A 21,150-nucleotide genomic window follows, 5' to 3' on the forward strand; every position below is an offset into this window, starting at 1 on the left:
TCACATGTAGAAATTTAATAAGGTTAAGACAGACTGTTATAGAATAAGCTGACACTTGGCTAGGGGCTTAAAGTAGTTTTATATGTGCCCAGGGGATGGGGAAAGTGTCACAGCTGAGACCCAAGGTATGCCAGTAATAATGTAGCTTTGTTGTTTAATTACTCTACAGCAGCCATCAAAGAGTAAGATTAAACCAAGGTCTTAACTCTGTACTACAAATGAAATAAACCTTGTTTTACCATTGCCAACATAGAAATTAACACAAGTGGCTGTGATTGTTGTACTCCATCTAGGTGGCCCAATAAATTTTTACTCACATTTGAAATGCAGTTAAAATGAAAATATTTGTTGTTGGGTCTCACATTTTTTGTAAAATTCTGATTTGAATCACAGATCTCCCATGTCCAAGCTGATGATGTTAGGCTCTGTGTTTGATTCAAACTGGAAGTTCTACTTTATGGCTCAGTCTTACGAAATCCCACTTTAGAAAATTCTAAATGAGCTATTTTGCATGGTGCAAGTTAGCTTTTAAGTTCAATGTGGCAAATGCATTTTAGTGGCATTCCAAAAATAGTTTATAAACACATTTTTAAAGGGCACTATTTGTCAACCTCTCTAAATTCAATGGAATCTGTTGCTTCTGACTTTTGCTACCTACTTTGGTAGGAAGAGACATTACCATTACCACATGCTCTTTCCTTCCATTCCTTTGAGCCACAAGGAACTGGGAAGATGCTAAAGGGGACATGCCCTATGACAGAGATAATTTAATTACTTATTCATCAGCTGCCTGGCACCTGTCCCTTCAATTAATAAGTTGTAAAGAATGTACTGGCCAATTAAAGTAATTAATGGACATTCTGAAGTTTTATTGGATAAGAATTGAATATGTTCCAATGAAAAATTTGAAACCATTGAAGAACTGTTAAAAAATTCACTCTATCTCTCAGCCCCAAGGAATTAAAACTGCTCTACATGAAATCAAATTGAACCTCAGATAATATCTTTTTTTGATAAAACTTTATTGTATGGAATACAACATATAGAGAAAATAAATTAAGACTTCAAATTTGTTTTAATGGGGATCTGAACAGATTAAAGAAAGATTTTCCAGCCGTTCACTGACCACAGAGATTTATTATCAGATTCGTATTCCCCCGGCCAAGAACATACACTGTTTTCATGGTGGACAATATGGAAAGAAGATAATTGGGCTTAACAGCTGTGGCAATGTAGTCCTCATTTGCCTTGGCAAGTGCTTCTTCTGTGAAGTGTAAAAACTTTGAGATTCAATTAGTGTCTGATGCTGATGGCTTTAAAAAAGGGGGTGATTGGAAGGCATCTATTACAATCCTTTAAGGCTCTAGGATGGTGTTACTGGATGGAACAATAGTTTCCTAGATTTGTAGATCTCAAGTGCCCACTGATCTTGTTCTGTCAAAAAGCAAAGCAAATATCATTAGATTCTGTATTTTATTGTAAGTTGGGGGGGGATGCCTATATTTACATTTTCAACCTGCAATAAATACTTTCTCTCTGAAATAACCCTATGAGTAGGCAGCAATAGTTCCATCTTACAGATATGAAAACTGAGACTGATAACAACTTGTTCCTGGTCAACCATAGCTGACTTGGTATCTTCTGGATCTACTGACGAGACCACATAAGATCCTAAGTGTTTATGTCAGGTTATTTGGAGACCAGAGTGAAATGTATAATATGATTAAAGCCCCAATGCTGCTATTAGTTATTTTTGTGTGCCTATGATCTATGTTTAAGAATCATAGAGAAATCCTTATCTTAGAGAAAAGTCAGCATTAGACAGGAATTGTGGACACAATCCAGCCCAAGTGAAGCTCTTCTAATGGACTTTAATGAGAGACAGAATTGCTCTAAGTGGGACTGAAACACCATTCACTTGGGCTGGGCCATGCCTTATTTATGTACTTGTTACAGTTGTGTCAAACCCTTGAAAGGGATTAAATGTCACAGGGTCCTTTTTGTATTATAAACCAATGCAGCTCTTTTCAAAGTGTCACCCACAGAAATTCAGCTGATACTGGTAGGGATGCTGCCTATAGTAGCTCAGTGCTACTGCTGGCTACATGCAGATAATAAAAGGCACCCACAAACAGAAGTGTGAAAGAAACCAGAGCACGTGTACAGAAGGAACTTACCAAACTACATGTCTTGAGAAATCTGTTTAGACAGACATGATGTGCCTCACAAATGCTGTGGAATAAAACATAATCAATACGTCATGGAAGCAGGGAACTTGAAAAAGACATTGCAGTATCGGGTGCTCCTGCTCAGGACACTCCTCCCAGTCCACCTCCCTCTCGGTTTTGTTTTCCATTCCCCAAGAGCCAGTCAGCATTCCATACCCACAGAGTGTGCATGGTCCACATTGGACTATTAGGACTAGGATTCCCCCCCCCCCAGGTGTGGGTTTTTTTTGTTTTTTGTTTTGGTACTTCTGCAAACTTTGGAGTTCTCCCTCAACCCACTGCTACTGCTACTTCCTTCTCATGCAAGGCTGGCATCATTTTAGCTCCTTAAGAACAAGCTCTCAATAGAACTGTGTTCACTGTTAGTATATATAAAAATAAAACAGACATTTCCAGATGTGTCAAAATTATTCTGTACTGAGAGCATATTTCAGTGGAACTGATGAGCCAGTAGTAGAATTGCAACATGAGCTGAACCCCGTGGGTGGTATTTAATTAAGTTTTACTCAGAGAAGACCCATTTAAAGTAATGAACACGACTAAGTTAGGTCCATTAATTTAAGTGGATCTGCTCTGAGTAAAACTATGAGGTTGCCTTACCCAACATGTGCCCATTCAACTGATTGTTTAGTGTGGTAGTGCCTGTACTTTGAAATTCTCTGCCTATTGAGAGCAAGCAGGTGCCTTCACTGTACTCTTTTTGGTGTCTGCTAAAAACATTCCTGTTTAGACATGCCTACCCAGATGCTTAGAAAGTTGAGATAAGGTTAATCTGTTTTAGTATTTTAACTTTTGTATGTTTTAAGGTACGGTTGTAAATTTACAATGATTTTACTGTTTTATCTTTTTCTAAATTGCTTTGAGGCTTTTTACAATTGTGCTGTGTACATTTATGAGAAAGATAATAAAAAAATAAAACTTGACTATCACCTCATTTAATTAGTAGCGCCTGCCACCAGTCAACAAATGACAACACTGATAAATCCAAAGTGAGATGTGAATTCTCTGATCTCCTGTCTTTCTTGAGATTACTTCTCATACTGTACATTCTTGGGCCCTGTTGCTTCAGTCCCAGCTACCTCACAAAGTAATCAGGTTGTCTTTGCACAGGGCCATCTTAAGCATATCTGGCGCCGTAGTGCAAATATCCCTCTGGCACCGCCCCCCCCCTTCCCCAGAGTTGCCAATCTTTTTTAGGGAGGACAGCGCTGCCGGCTACACGCACAGCTTTGCGGAGCTGGAGGAGGCGGGCAGCGGCTGGAGGGCAGATCCTCTGGCGGGGAAGAGGCGGAGGCTGGACACGGAGGCTCGCGGCTCAGCTGGCCGCTTCGTGCCGTGGTGGCCATGGCAGGCGGAAGCTCTGGGCATGGTGCTGCTTCAGTGCGGCATGGCGGAGGCAGGCGGCGAGTTGATGCCAGCCTCCGCCTCTTCCCTGGCAGCCTCCAGAACTTGGTGCCCTGTGCCACTAGCCTCTATGGGTAAGACGCTCGTGTCTTTGCCGTTCTTGTAGATAGAGCTGGATGGAGGACCACATTTTGAGATTCCTGTATTGCAGAGGGTTGGGCTAGATGACTCTCAGGGTCCCTTCCAAGACTTCTATGATTCTATGAGGATCTGCTAATGGTTCAGAGTCCTTTTTTCATGCAATTCCTGATCCCTTTCTGTCATTGCATTTTTTTCAAGCTACGGTAATTGTCCTCCCCCCCCCCCCTCTTAACAGTCATTCCAGCTTCCACACTACCCCACGCTCTGGAAGCCACACTTGTGGCATTTCTCTCTGATCCCTGCCTGTTGCTTTTCAAGTGAAGCCATGCAGGGATTTCTCCAGCTGCTGTTTGTTTGTTTGTTTGTTTGTTTGTTTGTTTATATGTTGGACTTATCATGATATACAAAATAACACCTAATATTTAAACCATTTTGAGCATTTAGAGCAGCTGCTTCCTTCAAAACGCTATTAAAAGTCAGCATAAGCACAACAACAGCAACAACCCCCAGTGGAGTCAGACCATAGTAAGAAGCCTGAGGAATGAAGTCTGCCTGATCTCACACAGGACAGCCATGAGACAACTGTTGAAAGTGCCCAGCAACCTAACCATCTTTGGAGGCAGGCATATTAACAGGGCCTGCAAGGTAGAGCTTTACATTAGGGCAGGTTGAGACAGGTACAGATGAACCCGTCTCCAAACCATTTTGGGCACTCTGAATTGGGCCCAGAAATGCATTGTCAACCAGTGCAACTGATGCAATATTAGTGAAATATGTTCCAAATGCCCGGTTTCCAAGTGACCATGTTTTGTACCAATCAAAGTTACCAGACCATCTTTAAAGGCACCTCTGACATGAAGTGCATTATAGTAGTCTAGTCTAGATGTCACTAGTGCATGAGTAAGTGAGGCAAGCTCTGCTCTCCAAATAGGATCACAGCTGGCATACCAACCTAAACTGGCAAAAAGCATCCTCGGCCACTGCTGCCACCTGAGCACCCCTAATTTGCTCTGAGTCCAGGGTCACACTCCCAAACTGCAAACATGGTCCTTTGAGAGGAGCACAGCTTCATCTAAGACCAATGTAAGCCTCTGTCCAAAGCTATGGGTTTCCCTGCCCAATGGATTCAATTTCAGCCTGTTCATTCTCATCCAACCCTGTACAGCCTCCAGTCATTGGTTGAAAAGTTCAACAGCCTGTGGGGAGCTGAGGTAGAGCTGACCAAGTGTCATCTGCAGACTGATGACACTTGAACCCAAACCTACATGAAATCATTGGGAGAAGTCATTGGGAAATGCTGAAAAGCTCAACATCTAATAAATTAATAGCTCAAAAGCATCATGGCTGGTGTGGTAATGATAGGGAGCCTTTCATTCCTTTCATGGAAAGACAGTGTTCCAGTGCCAGGAGTGTTGGATTTCAACCTAGGCGAAAAGAGAAACTGCTGCTATTCATGCACCATTCTCAGTGCTGAAAGTGGGCGAGGGATGCCATACTTTTCATGTGGTCCCATAAACGATCTCCTTTCTTTTCCGGTGGACATGAGCCTGGGCTAACCATCCCACTTCTTTTCTCTCTCACTTTGGACACTAGCCACCTGCTTTCCCCTGCAATCAGCTTGTCCGCATTGGGCTGCTGATAAGGGCACACCACAGATTCAGCCCCATCATTTGGGAGGGGGACGTGGCTCAGTGGTAGAGCATCTGCTTTGCATGCAGAGGGTCCTAAGTTCAATCCCCAGCATCTCTTCAGAGCACAAACAGATGTGACATGAGAAATCCATGATCTGATATGCCAACTTAAAAAGGAAAGGCATCTGTGCTTGGGTGAGGGATGGAATACACTAGGATATTTCTCCCTTTCCTCCTGCACGTTTTCCCCAGCTGAAATTCCCCCAAAGCTACTGGGGAGGAAAACACAGGTACCACTGTTTTATATTGGGTCTCCAGCAAAGCAAAGCAAAGAAAATAGCAGCTTGGGGTGTGCAATTTACTTGGGAAAACAGTATGGGTGAGGGAAATGTTAAATTCTCCTTCCTCCAGCACTGCTGCCCTCTTCCATTTGACCCCACCCCATGGCTGCTTTCCCCTACTGTATAGTAGAACTTACCCTCGTAGTTGATGCAGCCGTTGGAGTCTTCCTGCCCTTTCATCAGTTCCTCTACTTCTTCTTCCTTCATCTTCTCACCTAAACCACAGAAGATATTTATGGTGGTGATGATGTTATATACAGTCGTATCTTGGTTCTTGAACACCTTGGTACATTTGGCTTCATACATTTTGGCTTCCAAATGCCCCAAACCAGGAAGTAAGTTTTTGAACGTTCCGTTTTCGAACATTTTTAGATGATGAACATCCAACACGGCTTCCTCTTGAGTGCAGGAAACTCCTGCAGCCAGTTGGAAGCTGAGCCTTGGTTTTCGAAAGTCGAATAGACCTCCAGAACAGACTACATTCGAGAAGTAAGGTACGACTATACTGCTTATGTGCCAAAATTGCTTCTAAGCAGTTTACAGATCTAAATATAAGAAAAGCCCTGCTGGATCTGACCAAAGACACATTTAGTTCAGCATCCTGTTCTTACAGAGGCCTGTGCTGTGCTGTGGGGTGGGGGGCAAACAAGAGACTGGCTTTGTGTTATGTGCCAGCTATCACTCATGGTGTGTTTCACTCCAAAGAAACCCCAAGCAGTTTGTTCTTAGTTTGTTCTTAGCTTACTGGCTCATGGTTTCTTTCAGATAAACAAACTACGAGTGCTGGTTCACGTGTAACACACAGCTGGCCTCTGGTTTATCTCCTCCCTGGAATGACAACAGCAGGAACCGGGTGGGGGAGAACTGAAGTGGAGACTTCTGAGCAGCAGCACCAGCACACTCCTCGTTCTAATTAAACCATATTTTAACTGTAGATGTACAAACTAGGTCAGTGTATCTGTTCTGATAGCTCTTCATTTCTGACACTAGTGATGTCATGGGACTTGCAGTTTTGTAGCAATCTATGTCAAGGGTGCAATGTGGTTAGGCAGTCAAAATGCTGACATGCAGAACTCAGGGTGGATCACCTTTGTTTCCTGCTGCTGTGGAAGCAACTTTCTAGGTGCTCACAACAGATCCATGACCACACAGGATATCAAAGGAGAGGTACCCCTGCAAAAGGGCATGTTGAATTATTCAACTTTCAAATTCCAAATATGATGGATCTAAAAAGTTGTAACATGACTTGGGAATTCAAAAGATATTTTGGTTAAATTAATATACTTAAGTTTTGCTTGGTAAATAAAATGTTTGTAAAATTGCGCAGAAATCATTGCAAACAACTGCCAAGTGCTTGGACTTGCAGTTTATATTCTTGTCATCATCTATATCTATCTATCTATCTATCTATCTATCTATATCTATCTATCTATCTATCTATCTATCTATATCTATCATCTATCTATCTATCTATCTATCTATCTATCATCTATCAATCTATCATCATTACCTGAGATTTTCAGAAGGTAAAATTAAAATTATCTAGTTTTTTGAAACCTTCATCAAATCAAATTACCAAGCTGAATGTTGTCTAATCACAAAATAATAGCAAATATAAATTCCTCAAACTCTAAAACATATTTTTAAGACCCTTCACTGAAGAAATTTGCAAAAATTAAGTTTCACCCCCTGTTCCTGCGGATACATGATTCTTAGTGTCTTTGAAATCTATTTCTTTTTAACCAACCAGGATTTAATGATGCTTTATTGATGTCTGTATGTATGTTTGTATTACCTGCTCGCCATGCTAAGATCCCAGGTGGGCTACATCATTAAAACATAATATAAAAACAACTTAAAACAACTTCCAACCTTAAAAATAAGTTGGTTCCAAAAACATACACCTCAGGTATCAACAGCCATGGTAAAGTTACTTTTAATTACACTTTTAGTTATTTTATTATAATCTTGAATGTTTTATATCACATTGTTATATTTCAGGGAAAGTGTGAATTATCCAAATTTATATAAATAGGCCTTTGCTATTATAAATATCCATTTTATTACATTGGAAATAATAATTGGGCACTAATGCCAATATAGATTTAAAGTGGTTAAAAAGTTAATCTTCTCCAGCTCCAGAAACATTTACTTTATTTTCCTATCTTTATTCCAACCCGTCTCTCAGAGGACTCCAGTGCTTGGTTTAAGGGGGTGGAAAGCCTTGGGATCCCTTACAGAGAATTCTCGGTGCTCTGACCAAAATTCCAGTTCCCAGATTTAATTGAAGAAAGCCAAAGGAATGTAACTTTTATAAAAACAAAACATATCTGTAGTACAGTTAACACAGGGTTAGGGGTTCAAGCCCCATGTTGGGCAAAATATTCCTGTATTGCACAGGCTTGGACCAGATGGCCTTTATGGTTCCTTCCAACCCTATGAGAAGAAGAAGAAGAAGAAGAAGAAGAAGAAGAAGAAGAGGAGGAGGAGTTTGGATTTGATATCCCGCCTTTCACTGCCTTTAAGGAGTCTCAAAGCGGTTAACATTCTCCTTTCCCTTCCTCCCCACAACAAACACTCTGTGAGGTGAGTGGGGCTGAGAGACTTCAAAGAAGTGTAACTGGCCCAAGGTCACCCAGCAGCTGCATGTGGAGGAGCGGAGACGCGAACCTGGTTCCCCAGATTACGAGACTACCGCTCTTGACCACTACACCACACTTTTGGAAGCCTTACCCAGAGTGGCCAATACGTGACGCAGTTCAGCACCCATGACGGTCCCATTGCCCTCTTTGTCAAAGACACGCAGACCTTCAACGAAGTCTTCAAAGCCGCCCTGGTCCTTGTTATTGGCTGCTGCTTGCATCATGGGCAGGAACTCTTCAAACCCAATTTTCTTGGCATTCATCTCTACAATAAAACAACATTATCAACAATGTTCTCAGATATATTTGTGATGCTTTAGGAAGTTCTCCTGAAGTGCTACCCTGTGATTTATATCTGTTTCTCAACCAAAGCTATGCTTCCTTTAGAAATTAAATTTCTTCCTTCACAATATGGCACTACTGCCAAAGCTTTCAGGTAGTCATAAAACACTGAAGTCTTTGCTTATTGTTGTACTTATCATCAGGTGATGCTACATACACATAAAGGAGGCAAACCTGTATTCAGTGGACGGGGACGGTTTTTGCAGGAATCATAATTTAAACGGTTTTTACAGGAATCATAATTTAAAGGAATCGTAATTTAATGGTTGTCCAGCTCCATTTCTAAGGAAACACAAGCACACAGTGGTTGCACTGCCTGTGAAAAAGGATGTAGTTTAATTTGAACATGCTATTTATTTTATGCATTATCTATTTATTATAGTTTTATAGTGGTGTTTCTCGTGCTGTGTACTATGGCTTTTCATACAGCACCTTCACACTGGTAAAGCTTGCTAACAGCTTTAAAGGAAAAGAAAACAAGGGGCTGTGAGTTAGATATTGTTATGAGTTGTGGGGTGAGGAGTGCCAGACCCATGGGGGAAACCAAGGGGGGAGGGGGGAAGCTGCCCCCTGTAAATCAATAAAAAGCAATAAAAATACTTAACTGAGGTTCTGCCTCCCCCAACAAAAGCCTGCCCCCCTAACAAAAACCCTGGCTAGACCCCTCTAATCCTTGGATTCAGCAAGTGTTAAAAGCTAATCAAGACTTCTGATTCCTGGAAATAGTTAAACTAGCTACTGGTGAGGTGATGGGGGCTTAAGGGGCTCAGTACAGACGGCAATTTCAAGTCAGTTTATATAGGTCCCACCAGGCACTAGTCAGATCTTGAACTATTTAATTTCATGAAGTAGCTGTATCATATGTCTTCAGATATGCCCTTGGTACATGCTTGACTCTTTCTCATCAAAGACATCAGGATTTTAATTTGGGTGGGTAGCTGGAAGCTACTAACATGAGTTGGACCAAACTGAGGGAGGCAGTGGAAGACAGGAGTGCCTGGCATGCTCTGGTCTATTCTACGGGTTCACAAAGAGTCGGACACGACTAAACAACAACAACAACAACAAAGCTGGAATAAAACTGTTGAGCTGAAAAAATTACTGTGCACATTCACAAATTCTACAAACTCATGTCCATAATAACCAAATATTAAATGCTTTAATTTTTTTTAAATAAAAACCCCACCCCCACAAATGCTTGTGTGGTCAAGGCTTGTATAAGAGGAAAGCACACTCCATCTTCACTAAAATTAAGGTAGTGGGAAAGGAGAATTTGACTGAACGTTAAGAGGACATATTATGGACCATTTCATCTCAGAGTCATTACCCTCATTGCTGGGGTTGCCCATGATCTTCTTGACCTCAGCATTGGTGGGGTTCTGCCCCAAAGCACGAATGACATCTCCAACCTGGCTTAGGGTGATCTTGCTTTCACCAGTCCTGTCGAAAAGGAGGAAGGCCTCCTTAAAGTCTGCAAGAAGAAAGTGTCAGTGTCACCATAGCCAAACAACTTGCCCATACACTAGTTTGTATCTACTATGGTATAAATATTAATAGGGCCACTTTCTCTGCAACAAAATTCCAGTGGTGTGACATTTGCATAATTTTACTGGTAGTATCAAATTTATTCCCCCCCCCCCATTTTTTGCCTCTAATAGCCATTACAAGCTGAGATTTGGCCCCCTCCCTTGTCCCTTTTTCATGGAAGCAGTGAGCCCCTTTGGTTCACAACCCTGCTCCCAATAAATATTGACTGTTTATCATACCTTATGATGGCTAATAGAGCCCTGATAAGGTTGATATATTTAAAAATCCTCCATGTGAAACAGCCACATTGCCATAGCCCCATGGAGAAGGAGGCAAGATATGAGCTGGGGCATCTGCTCTGACACCTGATCCCCAGGAAAACTCTGCCTATCTGCTTTCACCCCACTTTTGAGAGAGAGAGATTGCCTGAGTGGAGTCTCCACAGAAGGAAGCACTGGTGTGGATCTCTCACCTTTTTTGGTTACTCTCCTCTGCGGCTGAAGCAACGGGGCTGTGTCACATGTAGGAGCTTTTATCGTAACTGCCTGCATGCATATAGATGTTATATATGTATATAGTTTTAATTAATAAATAAAAAAGGTAAAGGGACCCCTGACCATTACGTCCAGTCGTGGCCATCTCTAGGATTGCGGCGCTCATCTCACTTTATTGGTCCGAGGGAGCCGGCATACAGCTTCCGGGTCATGTGGCCAGCATGACTAAGCCGCTTCTGGCGAACCAGAGCAGCGCACGGAAACGCCGTTTAATTAATATCCATATTTAATTATTAATTAATATTAATTAATTAATATCCATGTTTAATTGTCTTCCCTGTGTTTTTAATGGTTCTTATTTTTATCTGTAAGAGGCCTTGAGTCCCATTACAAGAAAAGGGAGGGGTATAAATCAATATCTCACCATCATTGCTATCATCATATAAAGCAAGGCAGAACCTTGCAATTATGGCTACAGGGGGCCATTGCAGACAGCCAAAAAGTTCAGCAAATGGAAAAAGGATCTGACACAACTAGCAGCTGAAAATAGCAAGCATTGTGTCTTGACAGTAAAAGTACTTTGAGAGGCATAGAAGCGAAGCTGTATGAATAATGTGGGAAAGCAAGCAGGTCCTACAGAAAGGCAAGACAGCATGAATAGGTGTGTCTTTGGAGGGGTTTAAAGTTTTTACCTTCTACACTGCATTTATAAGGCTGTTAAGAACCCAGAATGTCACCTAACTGCAGTCGCCACAGAGTGGTTTTGAAATTTCTTCTAGACCAATTTGGAATTTGTTCTGAAGCCACATCATGCCTGGCAAAGCGTAAATTTCTGCTTTATATAGAACTCTGCTTCTTCTGTCTTTCGTAAGCCACGGGGCAAATTATGCAGCCTCCATTCATTTCTCCTGGGTGCTTGTGAAGTTGTACTATTTTGGTGCTCCCTCTTGCCCTCCTTATACTGCCTCAAGAAGTTCCCTAGCCCTCTCCTAAATCGCTGAGGCAGGACGTGCGGTTGCTAGTCTGTAACCCAATATATCTGATATTAATCCCCTCACTGTCTGATGCGTTGAGACCTGCAAGGCACTTCAATAGCTAGCCCTCTCCCATTACAGCTCATAAAGTTCTGGCCTTTTAGAATTGAAGAGACGAGACGGCTACATGCTCCCAGGCTCACATTTGATATTTCCTCAGTGGCTACAAACAACAGAATTTCACTCATTTACACCAATGGAAGATCTCATCACCAACTCATCACCATTTTTAATCTTCTTTTTAAAAGACTTCCCACTTTCGGGAATGTAAAATGCAAATTCCTCATTTTCAGCTGCTGTAAACAGCAGTCAGTTTTAAATGTATACTGGTGGGAAACAGGTTACAGTGTGATTCTGAACAATATTGGCTCCGCTTTTAAGCCTGGTTCAACATTTTTAATGGTAATAATAGGCTCAGTAAAGTATGCTTCAAGCACGTTCTTCTGTCCCTCAGATTCTTTTTGCTCTGTATTTTGGATCAGTGTATTTGCAGCCCAAGAACAGATGGACATTGCTGAAACAATTGGAAGGCCAGAGATGTTTCCTTTCTTTATAGGCACGCATTGTGACTGAAATTCTTTCCTCTCCCCTCCATGCAAGATCTCAATAGGTTTAAAAATATGTTTTTGCAGTAGGCAGAATGTGAAGCTAAGTCCACAGATGTGTGTGGGTGCTTAAAGACACAGCTGGGATTCTGATTTTAACCCCCTTCATGTTGCACAGTGCAATAATTTATTTATTAACCCAGAAGTAAAAATTTTATTTTAGGGTTCTTCCACGTCTTCTTTAATTGGCTAGGTGTTTGTCAACTTTTTAATAAGCAAAAAAATTGATATTAAGTGGGGGCAACTTTTCTTTTATAGCAGTTTAATATGACTAAAGAAAGTGTTTCAACTGTTAAAAGTGTTCTTACTAAATGTTGGCCAGCTCTTTTGTTTTGAAATACTTTGGTTTTGACTAATTTAAAATTAATCTAGCAAATTAATCAATCTATGGTCACCTTAACGAGCAACTCCAAGAATACCCTTTAATCTGGAATGTATTGCTTGTGAAAGTTGTTAATGCAGAATGTGAAGCTGGAGAGAGAACTTTTTAAATCAAAGGTACATTCTAGGCAAGGTGGGTTTTTCATTCAATTTAAAGGTCTAAGAAATGTAAAAAACAATAGGTACTCACTACAGCAAGGGCATATCAAATCAAGTTAAAGAAATCTTGCCATTTGATGGTTTCATTTAGAATCCCCATGTTACAGTGAACATCCAGATTTTACTGAATATTGCCATTTACAGTAAATGTGAATGTTGGAAATCCAGAGGAATTTTGTGAATACCTGAAAACAGATATATATCCCCCACCCCACCAAGCTCTTTGTAGATATACCAGTGAATGCTGACATTCACCATATCTGGGGCATTCTGCATCATATACTCATATCTTAAATCACATAATTCAAGCCAATTATTTGACAAATAAAATCCAAAGCGTTGTAGTATATTGATCCTACATATGAGGGGTAGCATATCAACATGCCATTCAACTGCTGTGACATTGCATTAAAATGGATGATAGGCAAGAAGCCTTATAATGCTACTACTGTAAGGCTGTACTTCTAGCCTCATTTACTTGGGAGTAACCACCATTGAATTCAATAGGATTTACTTCTGAGTAGAGAAGATTAGGGCTGTGATGTTAGTGATAAAGGTGTCTTGCTTTTAATTTTAATTGAATAATAAAAGACTTACATAAATTGGGATCAAATAAAACTATCTTTACAGAAGTAATATTTTAGGATATTTAATTGATAAAGGGGTATTTGTTTCTTTTGTCTGACAAAGACACACAGACTGATTTTTTGTGGGGGTAGGAACATTAATTTACTGGAATTATGAAATGTATACAACAGGCTGATTACAATAAATAAATAAATAAATAAGCCCCAAATTCCCTTTAATTCATGACACTCATATTACATACTATATTCTTAGTTAAACTGATTTAGCTCTGCCCCACTCCAGCAATACAGCTTGATATTCCCTTTGCATTTCCTAGGAGTCATAATCATACATGCATTGGCTGGACAGTCATGAATCCTTCATTTATTTATTTATCAATATGCAACATTTATAGATTTTTGTTTCTGTGCTTTCTTCCTTACTAATGGCTTTAAACCTCATTCTCTCATTACTGCCTTACCAGCTCTCTGAAGAGCCATGTGCCAGAAGGAGAAGGCAGCACTCTCTTGGGATCTGTGCTTCAAGGCAGTCAACAGCAAAACATAAAACATCTAAAAAAGTGATTTGGAATCTGTGGCCTGATCTTTAAGTGGTGGAAGTCTACATGACTGAAGTCAATTTAGCTTCACTGGTTATACCAGCGGGCATATTCCAATGGTATTAAAATACCTCTCTCTATGTTTACTGGCTCTCCTCAAAAACTTACCATCCTGTTGTTCCTTGGAGAACTCGATCTGTTAGAAAAAAAATCAATCACAAAAAGCCCCTTTTTTAAAAAAAGAGAAAGACTTGTTGGACTTGACAGCATCCAGCTTGCTCCTTGAAACATCTTCCCAAGATGCAAAGAAAAGGATTTTGTCCGATTTTTCAAGTGTAGCTGAGATGCCACCAGGTTGCTAATGGAACAATGCCTACTTAAGCTAATGAGTATCCAGTATTTGATGTTCCGTGCAATGAATCACATCAACACACAGGGAATTGAATTTATGTTCCACTTACCAGCAATCTGATCAGCGCTGAAGGACTGCATTTGGCAAAAGAGAGAGGAAAGTAAAAAGCTAGTACTCTTGGAGGGAAAATTGCATTGACAGACAAAAGTTATACATATCCTATAGTGTGTTTATGTGAACTAATTTGGCCACAAATGTATTTTATGTATTCCATTATTTGAATTCTTTCCAGGCCACCTTTAAGGGCAAAGCCCTACAAAAGCAGTTTATGTTAGAAAAATAATAATAATAAAAGCAGATAACAATGTCATGTAAGTATTTGAAGTCCATTATAGTAACTTCCTGCACACAATCAGAAGCACAGATATATACAGTATGAGCTAAATATCCTAATCCTTTTTAGAGGAACATATTATTGCATTACAGTAGAGAACATAATGTAAATCGAAAATATCATTGTGCAATAAATACTACATTCAAAAGAACTAATAAAACAGAAGGTTTAAGACCCATATGTCCTTTAAGCCTTTATTTTAAAAACATGCCATTTTGTTACTGTTCATAGGCAGGTTGTGCATCTGGATTCTACTGCACATATAATTCAGCAAAAATGAATTACAGGCTATTGATAACAACAACCTGCTATAAAAGACAGGAAACATGCGAGCTATTACATAAGACAAGATTTCCCAAATAATCCCAGTAATTTCACATTAACAATAAGAATAGATGCACACACTCCTGCATGATTTTGGTAGGACACTATATTGGTTCTCTACTCCCTTATGCTATGCATTAATTACACACTTGAAAATGACAATGTTAGATCAAACCACTGGCTCACTATGCAGAACTAATTTTCTCCTGCACCCACCATGATTGCGAAAGTTGGAAGGGAAGAGGAGGAGGCAAGGCTGGAAGCTGCCTGAATCCCTGAGAGTGGTCCTGACTCCCTGGCCTTATTTCTTCTTATTTAACATAAGCCAGTGACATCATGGGCAGGATTAAGTGTCAGAGAGTAGTGGCCACTCCCCCTAGGGGAGTTCTTTAACTTTCTTAGGGCAAAGGCAAAGAAGGATCCATTTCTTGATGGCCCTCTCGTAGCCACTATTTTTAGGAGGGTGAAGAGCAGGCAGGGAGCTGCTGCTTGCTTTCCTGAGTTTGAATCCTGTCAGCACTTTTTCACTCTGCAGCGCAAAGATGGAATATTCCTTATGTAGTCTTCCTCAAAAAAGGCTTATCGCTTATGGACGCCTGTTCATATTGAGCCAGCTATTGAGCCAGCTGGTGGGACAGTGGACCTCTCAAGGGTTTCTCCAGCTGGCTGCCTTAAGCATTTTCAGCTAGGTCTGATACCTTTGGTATTGAGAACGACATTTTCTAGCCAGCGAATTTAAGAAGCTTAATCCCAAATTATTACACACCAGGGAAACCACCCCTCCTGCTTTCAGTCAGCATAGTTCACTTGCCAGTTAAGGCAGAGAGTTAGGCAGGTTTACTTGGAAGTAAGATCCACTATGTTAAGGAAACGTTACTCCCAGGTTAAGTTCACAAAGGAAATGATTAAAGACCCAAGAAAAAGTAGCAGGTTTTATTATAAATTTGGCTTGATTCGTGCATTAATTTTGAACATGGTAAAACCACTGTTAAGACGATTTTACCATATCAGTTTTGAGTGGTGAGTCTATATTGTCTCCTATGTAATGTGGCATTTTACTAAGACAGAACAAACTTTAGCCTTCAATAGTTCAATCTGGCATAGTGAATTCCACATCAAACAAACATTCATAAAACATTCACCTGTGTAGAGCTGATGGGATGATTTTACCATGAGTTCAGTGATTTTACAACATCCATGAGCAGTATGTGAATTGGACCTTAGGGGTGTAAAATTAGATTCAAATAGTTTGACTTAGCCAACCAATGGCTTGATAGCCTTAAGAACAAAACTGAACAGCTTGGTGGTTGCCTGAAGTCAAATATGTAATCTGAATTACTTCTAGCATTTAAAGTATGTATGATTCATAAGATTCTGTATTTTTAGATTTTGTGAATCGCGATAAAATGTAGCTCATGTAGGTTTTGGAAAAATGATATGCTGCTGGTTTATGACAGGCAGGAGAGGGTTCCCATCATTATAATAAAAAGCTGGTAGCATATTTAGAGACAGGAGTTTGGAATATGACCATTTCCCTCACTACATTTACAGGTTTATTTGCAATCCCTGTAACATTGCCCTTGCCATTTTTTGACATTTCTAGTAGCTACAAAATACAAAACTTGCATATCTAACTTGCATATTAAAATGTGGGTAGGGAGACCACATTTTAAATATATTTTGCTTTTATGCAGTTTTGTTTATGTTCAACAGTTTAAACCTGTGTCTCAGGTAAAAAAAGGAGAGTAATTTACCTTGTTTGAAAATTAATTGATAATTACCACAGTTTTAGAGGTAACAGAATGGGACTCAAAATTGCTTCCAGAATGAGCTAAAAAGGACTCTGGAGTTCCCCTTGGACATAATGAAATGTGAAGCTTGCTGTGGGAAAAATCCTAATTCCTTTTCATTGGCTTAACAAGTAATTGCCATGCTATCATTATTTCCAATTATATTTAATAATTTGTAACTAATAAAGTTCTACAACTACAGTTCCTAATCAACAGGTGAAGAGCAGGAGGTATTTTTTCCTTGTTGAGCCGCAAGACCAAGATCGGTCATTCTCCAGGGCATGGTTACATTTCCAATAAACTCACCCCATAGAAACTTTCAGAATATGGGATTTATGAATGAATCCCATGTAAATTTGGGTTAAAGGCAGGAGTGGGGCCACACCAGCGCTATAGATGGCATCCTACAAGCAAGGAGAATGCACATCCAGCCCCACAAACCAGGCCATTTTTGCACTTCTGTTGCTGTGGGTAAGAAAGGATTTTTCTATTTGAAAGGGAGGCTGAAACTTCATGAGTGAAGTTGTTTCCCAGCTGTAACAGTAGAACTTCTTAGATACAGCTAAATTGGCATTATGGGATTGGCTTGCTTATAGACTATAGATTGCTGAGTAGATCCACCCAATGGGACTTACCCACCTGTAAACTGGTGCAGAATTACAGCTCAAATCACTTCGAAAATGATCAGGGTTGACCTGTCAGTTCTTCAGAGGTAATACTGGTTTAGACAGGATGAGGCCTTGATTGGTGCGTAAGAAGAAAGCTGGGGAATCTTACATGAGTTGTATTCCTCAGCAGTACAGAGTCTGCGTGTGTCGAGGCTGAAGCAAAATGGATTCTCTACAGATCCCTTTGCCTTTGGGCCTTCTGGGTTTGGTTTGGTTTGGTTTTGACAATGTACTATTCAGCAGAATGCAGGTGGGGCCCTTTAAGAGGTATTCGGTTAAGAGGTATTCAAGACAAATCCCGCTTGGGTGCTTTTGAAAGATGCCACGGGGACCTGGGCTGGCACCTGAGGTGAGCCACAAAATGCTGGGGAAGAAGAGGGGAGTGAGCCAGGATGAAGTGATATGGGAATTATTATTCACTGTCCAATGAATTTATATTCTTATTCTGCTTATGGAAAAAAGCCTCTAGCTGGCTCACAAGTAAAACAAAACACACAGAATCATAAATTCAGGTTGTTTAAAATACATGGGCCAAGTACCAAATGGCATAAACAACAAAACAAAGCTATTGGAATCAATAAGAAATTGATAAGCTTTACTGAAGATACTCAATAGGCAATATTAACCACTGACTCTGAGCATATATGAAGCTATAATATGTCAAAACTCTTAATATTGCTGAAATTGAGGTTAAGAAAAAGTATTTGGCTGGTGCCCCAAGGATTGCACAGTGGTACCTCGGGTTACATGCGCTTCAGGTTACATACTCCGCTAACCCAGAAATAGTACCACGGGTTAAGAACTTTGCTTCAGGATGAGAACAGAAATTGCATGGCGGCAGCGGGAGGCCCCATTAGCTAAAGTGGTACCTCAGGTTAAGAACAGTTTCAGGTTAAGAACGGACCTCCAGAACGAATTAAGTTCTTAACCCGAGGTACAACTGTATAAGGTTACCAGATGTCCCCATTTACCAGGGACAGTCCCTGGATTTACAAATCAGTCCCCTGACAAAATCCTTTGAAGCTGAAAAGTGTCCTTGGATTCATTGAAAAAAATCTGGTAACCTTAGCATAGTAGGCACCAGGTGGGCTTCCCTGAGGAGGGCATTCCAAAGGCAGGGGGGAAAGCCCCTGTCTCTCCTCTGTAGGGAGGTTTTCCATAAGCCCCAGCACATGATTGAATAATGTGGTTTCCCTCACGGCTTCTAGTTAGGTGCTAATCAGGAGTGAGAGAAGAATTGCTATCTCCATGTTGAGCCAGGCATGGGAATAAGAAATAATGACCATTTGGAGTGTCAGATAATGGCAGATGAATTATTAGCAAGAGTTCCTGTCTTATAGTGTTACTTCTGACTGAGGAGTGTGAGTGAAAAACAACATCTCAACATTATCCTGCTATACATAGAAATTGGAAACAAACGTGAAAAGAAATGGGGTGTAGTTTTTTCTTTGGTAGGAGGAAATTGTCATTTCCCAGGACTACTTTCAATTTTACTAGGTGACCCTCAGGGTCCCATCCAACAGTACAGTTTTCAAAATATATAAAGAGAAATGGCTATGGATATGTCTTTGTAATGTCTGAAAGTCCATAGCTGGGTTGTCACCTTTGTTATGGGCAGTCTTAATAACTACAAAACTACTTAATAACTACCAAACTCAGAAGATGAAGCTTTTCTTGGATGGAGGTGTGGTGATACAGGAAAGTTGTACCACTGGCATTTTGCTGTCTGCCATGCAACTGCTCAAAGCAGGTGAACCTCTGCCCATAAAAAAGTGAGGCGGGTGGGTGGCAAATGTGAGGAAGGATCTAGAAGCTTTACCAGCATTTGTTATTGGTAAATAACATTCTAGAATTCTGACACTTTTGCAAGTGATGAGTCAGACTTGGTTGCGCACTATACCTTTAAAGCACATTCTTTACCTTAGAGAATTCTGGGCTCTGTAGTTTGTTAAGGGGTGATGGGAACTCTAACTCTGTGTGGGGTGCCCAGAATTCTCTGAGGGGCAAAATGTGGTCTAAAGGTGTTTGCAGCCCAATATGCCTTAACTGACATATTGGTCAGATCAGTGGTCTGATCACATTAAATTGAACGGTCAACATTACTACAACCATGGATATCATATAATAATAATACTGGGCTGTGACACTTCAAACAGTGGTTATCTCTCCCCCCCCCCCCCTTCTTTAATCAGCTTGCCTGGGCTGCCTCCTGTTCCTCATGCTGCAGTTGGCATGGCTGCCTAGTGGCGGCCATGCACACTGCAGAGCATGATGGCACCGTACGTTTTTATGCATATAGAAAGACAGTGAAATCCTACCATACAATACTGTATTTGGTAAGATGTTCTGTCTAGCAAGCATGTTTAGGTTTACAGCCTTAATCCTTTTTGTGTAACAGATTTTGTCACTGTTGAATGTAACCGTAAATGCTATTTTCATCCCATCCCAGCTGTGAAAACATACATCTGGGTCTAGTCTCTGCACAAGCATGCAAAAGAATGCAGTGATACTGTGCCACTTCAGGTTGCAGGTGCAGGGGCTGACATAATTTTTTTTAAAAAAAATCCACGCAAGTAGCAACAGTCCTGTGTATGTTTATTTGGAAGCAAATCTTGTTGATTTTAATGCAACTTACTTTCAAGTGAATGTGAACAGAATTGCAGGCTTGGCCTATTCTGAAGCTGTTGTTTATTCACACCACTTTATCTTCAGCATAACCCAATTCACTTGTATATACAATGCTCACCTAAATATGAGAGGAGCTGATACTAAGAATCTGGGGCCCTGATCCATAGCTCTCACCTAAAATGTGATGTGTGTGTGTCACCTATATGGACAACTCTAAAAAGCCTCAGTCTACATTTATGTGGTGAAAATATGGGAATGAAATTCGCCATTAACGTGTTCCTTTGGTGTGGAATTTAGAAATGGAAGTAACAAGGGCTAATTGTATATGTTTTTACGTAGCTTTAGGAGTAATGATTCTTTAAGAATAGAACCACCACCACATCTTAGCACTTCCATTTTCTTCACAACTAATTTTCTAATCAGCACGGTAGAAGATGAAGAAACACAGTGCTATTGACATTTACAGTGAGTTCCAAGGGGCCTGTCTCCTTTGAGGTGCTTCCAGTGGCCATGTTGAGGTATTAATATCATTAGGGTTGGTGCTATTTGCCAAAACATGTAACTTCTTTCTGTAAACGGCAAGCGTGCCAAATATATATTCAAGGAGCATATTTAAAGCCCACTCTTTAATATCTCTTGATATATGACACCCCTTTGATAGTCATTACCCAAATGTACAGTCTTGTTTCTTCAACGTCTTGATTTTTCAATATCAGAAAATTAAATTTGTATTCTTGGCCAGATTAATTCAACTCTAGAGTAAGAAGAGTTCTTGACCTTTTAGATGCCAAGGCACAATTAATTATTTTGCCTATGGCACCTCAAGCAGCATCCAAGCAGCAGCAGTGGGATGTTTTCTCACCGTTGCCATAAAAAGGTATGTCCTCTATAGGAACAACATAAAGGTTCACACTGTTGCTCACAGATACTGGGCTGGTCATTGGTGGGGAAGGTTGTGGGTATGGATTAAAAGAAGACCCCTCTCTTTGCTGAATGAAG

At 40.5% G+C, this 21,150-nt stretch overlaps 2 protein-coding genes across 5 annotated transcripts in view; one reads left to right on the forward strand and one right to left on the reverse strand.

Annotated features, from left to right (window-relative positions):
- Positions 1-1,117: 1,117 nt before the first annotated feature.
- MYL1 (myosin light chain 1) overlaps positions 1,118-21,150 on the reverse strand; it is a 29,584-nt gene continuing 9,551 nt past the window's right edge. The window contains exons 1-7 of one of the 4 annotated variants that reach the window (XM_083400175.1): positions 15,282-15,559; positions 14,457-14,481; positions 9,997-10,140; positions 8,419-8,592; positions 5,823-5,900; positions 2,178-2,232; positions 1,118-1,434 (exon numbers count right to left, since the gene is read on the reverse strand). In XM_083400175.1, coding sequence (XP_083256301.1) covers positions 2,204-2,232; positions 5,823-5,900; positions 8,419-8,592; positions 9,997-10,140; positions 14,457-14,481; positions 15,282-15,284 — 453 coding nt within the window. In that variant the 5' untranslated portion in view covers positions 15,285-15,559 and the 3' untranslated portion in view covers positions 1,118-1,434; positions 2,178-2,203. Of the gene's footprint in view, positions 1,435-2,177; positions 2,233-5,822; positions 5,901-8,105; positions 8,122-8,393; positions 8,593-9,996; positions 10,141-14,163; positions 14,192-14,456; positions 14,482-15,281; positions 15,560-21,150 lie in introns of those variants that run through there. The other 3 variants (XM_083400174.1, XM_083400172.1, XM_083400173.1) reach the window with 3 other exon arrangements.
- The window catches only part of LOC310658292 (uncharacterized protein), a 33,690-nt gene continuing 28,238 nt past the window's right edge, over positions 15,699-21,150 (forward strand). The window contains exon 1 of the mRNA XM_083400178.1: positions 15,699-20,669. Coding sequence (XP_083256304.1) covers positions 20,662-20,669 — 8 coding nt within the window. The 5' untranslated portion in view covers positions 15,699-20,661. The remainder of the gene's footprint in view (positions 20,670-21,150) is intronic.

The sequence above is a fragment of the Podarcis tiliguerta genome (genome assembly GCF_965153285.1).
Source record: "Podarcis tiliguerta genome assembly, chromosome: 1".
In the NCBI taxonomy this organism is placed as follows: Eukaryota; Metazoa; Chordata; class Lepidosauria; order Squamata; family Lacertidae; genus Podarcis; species Podarcis tiliguerta.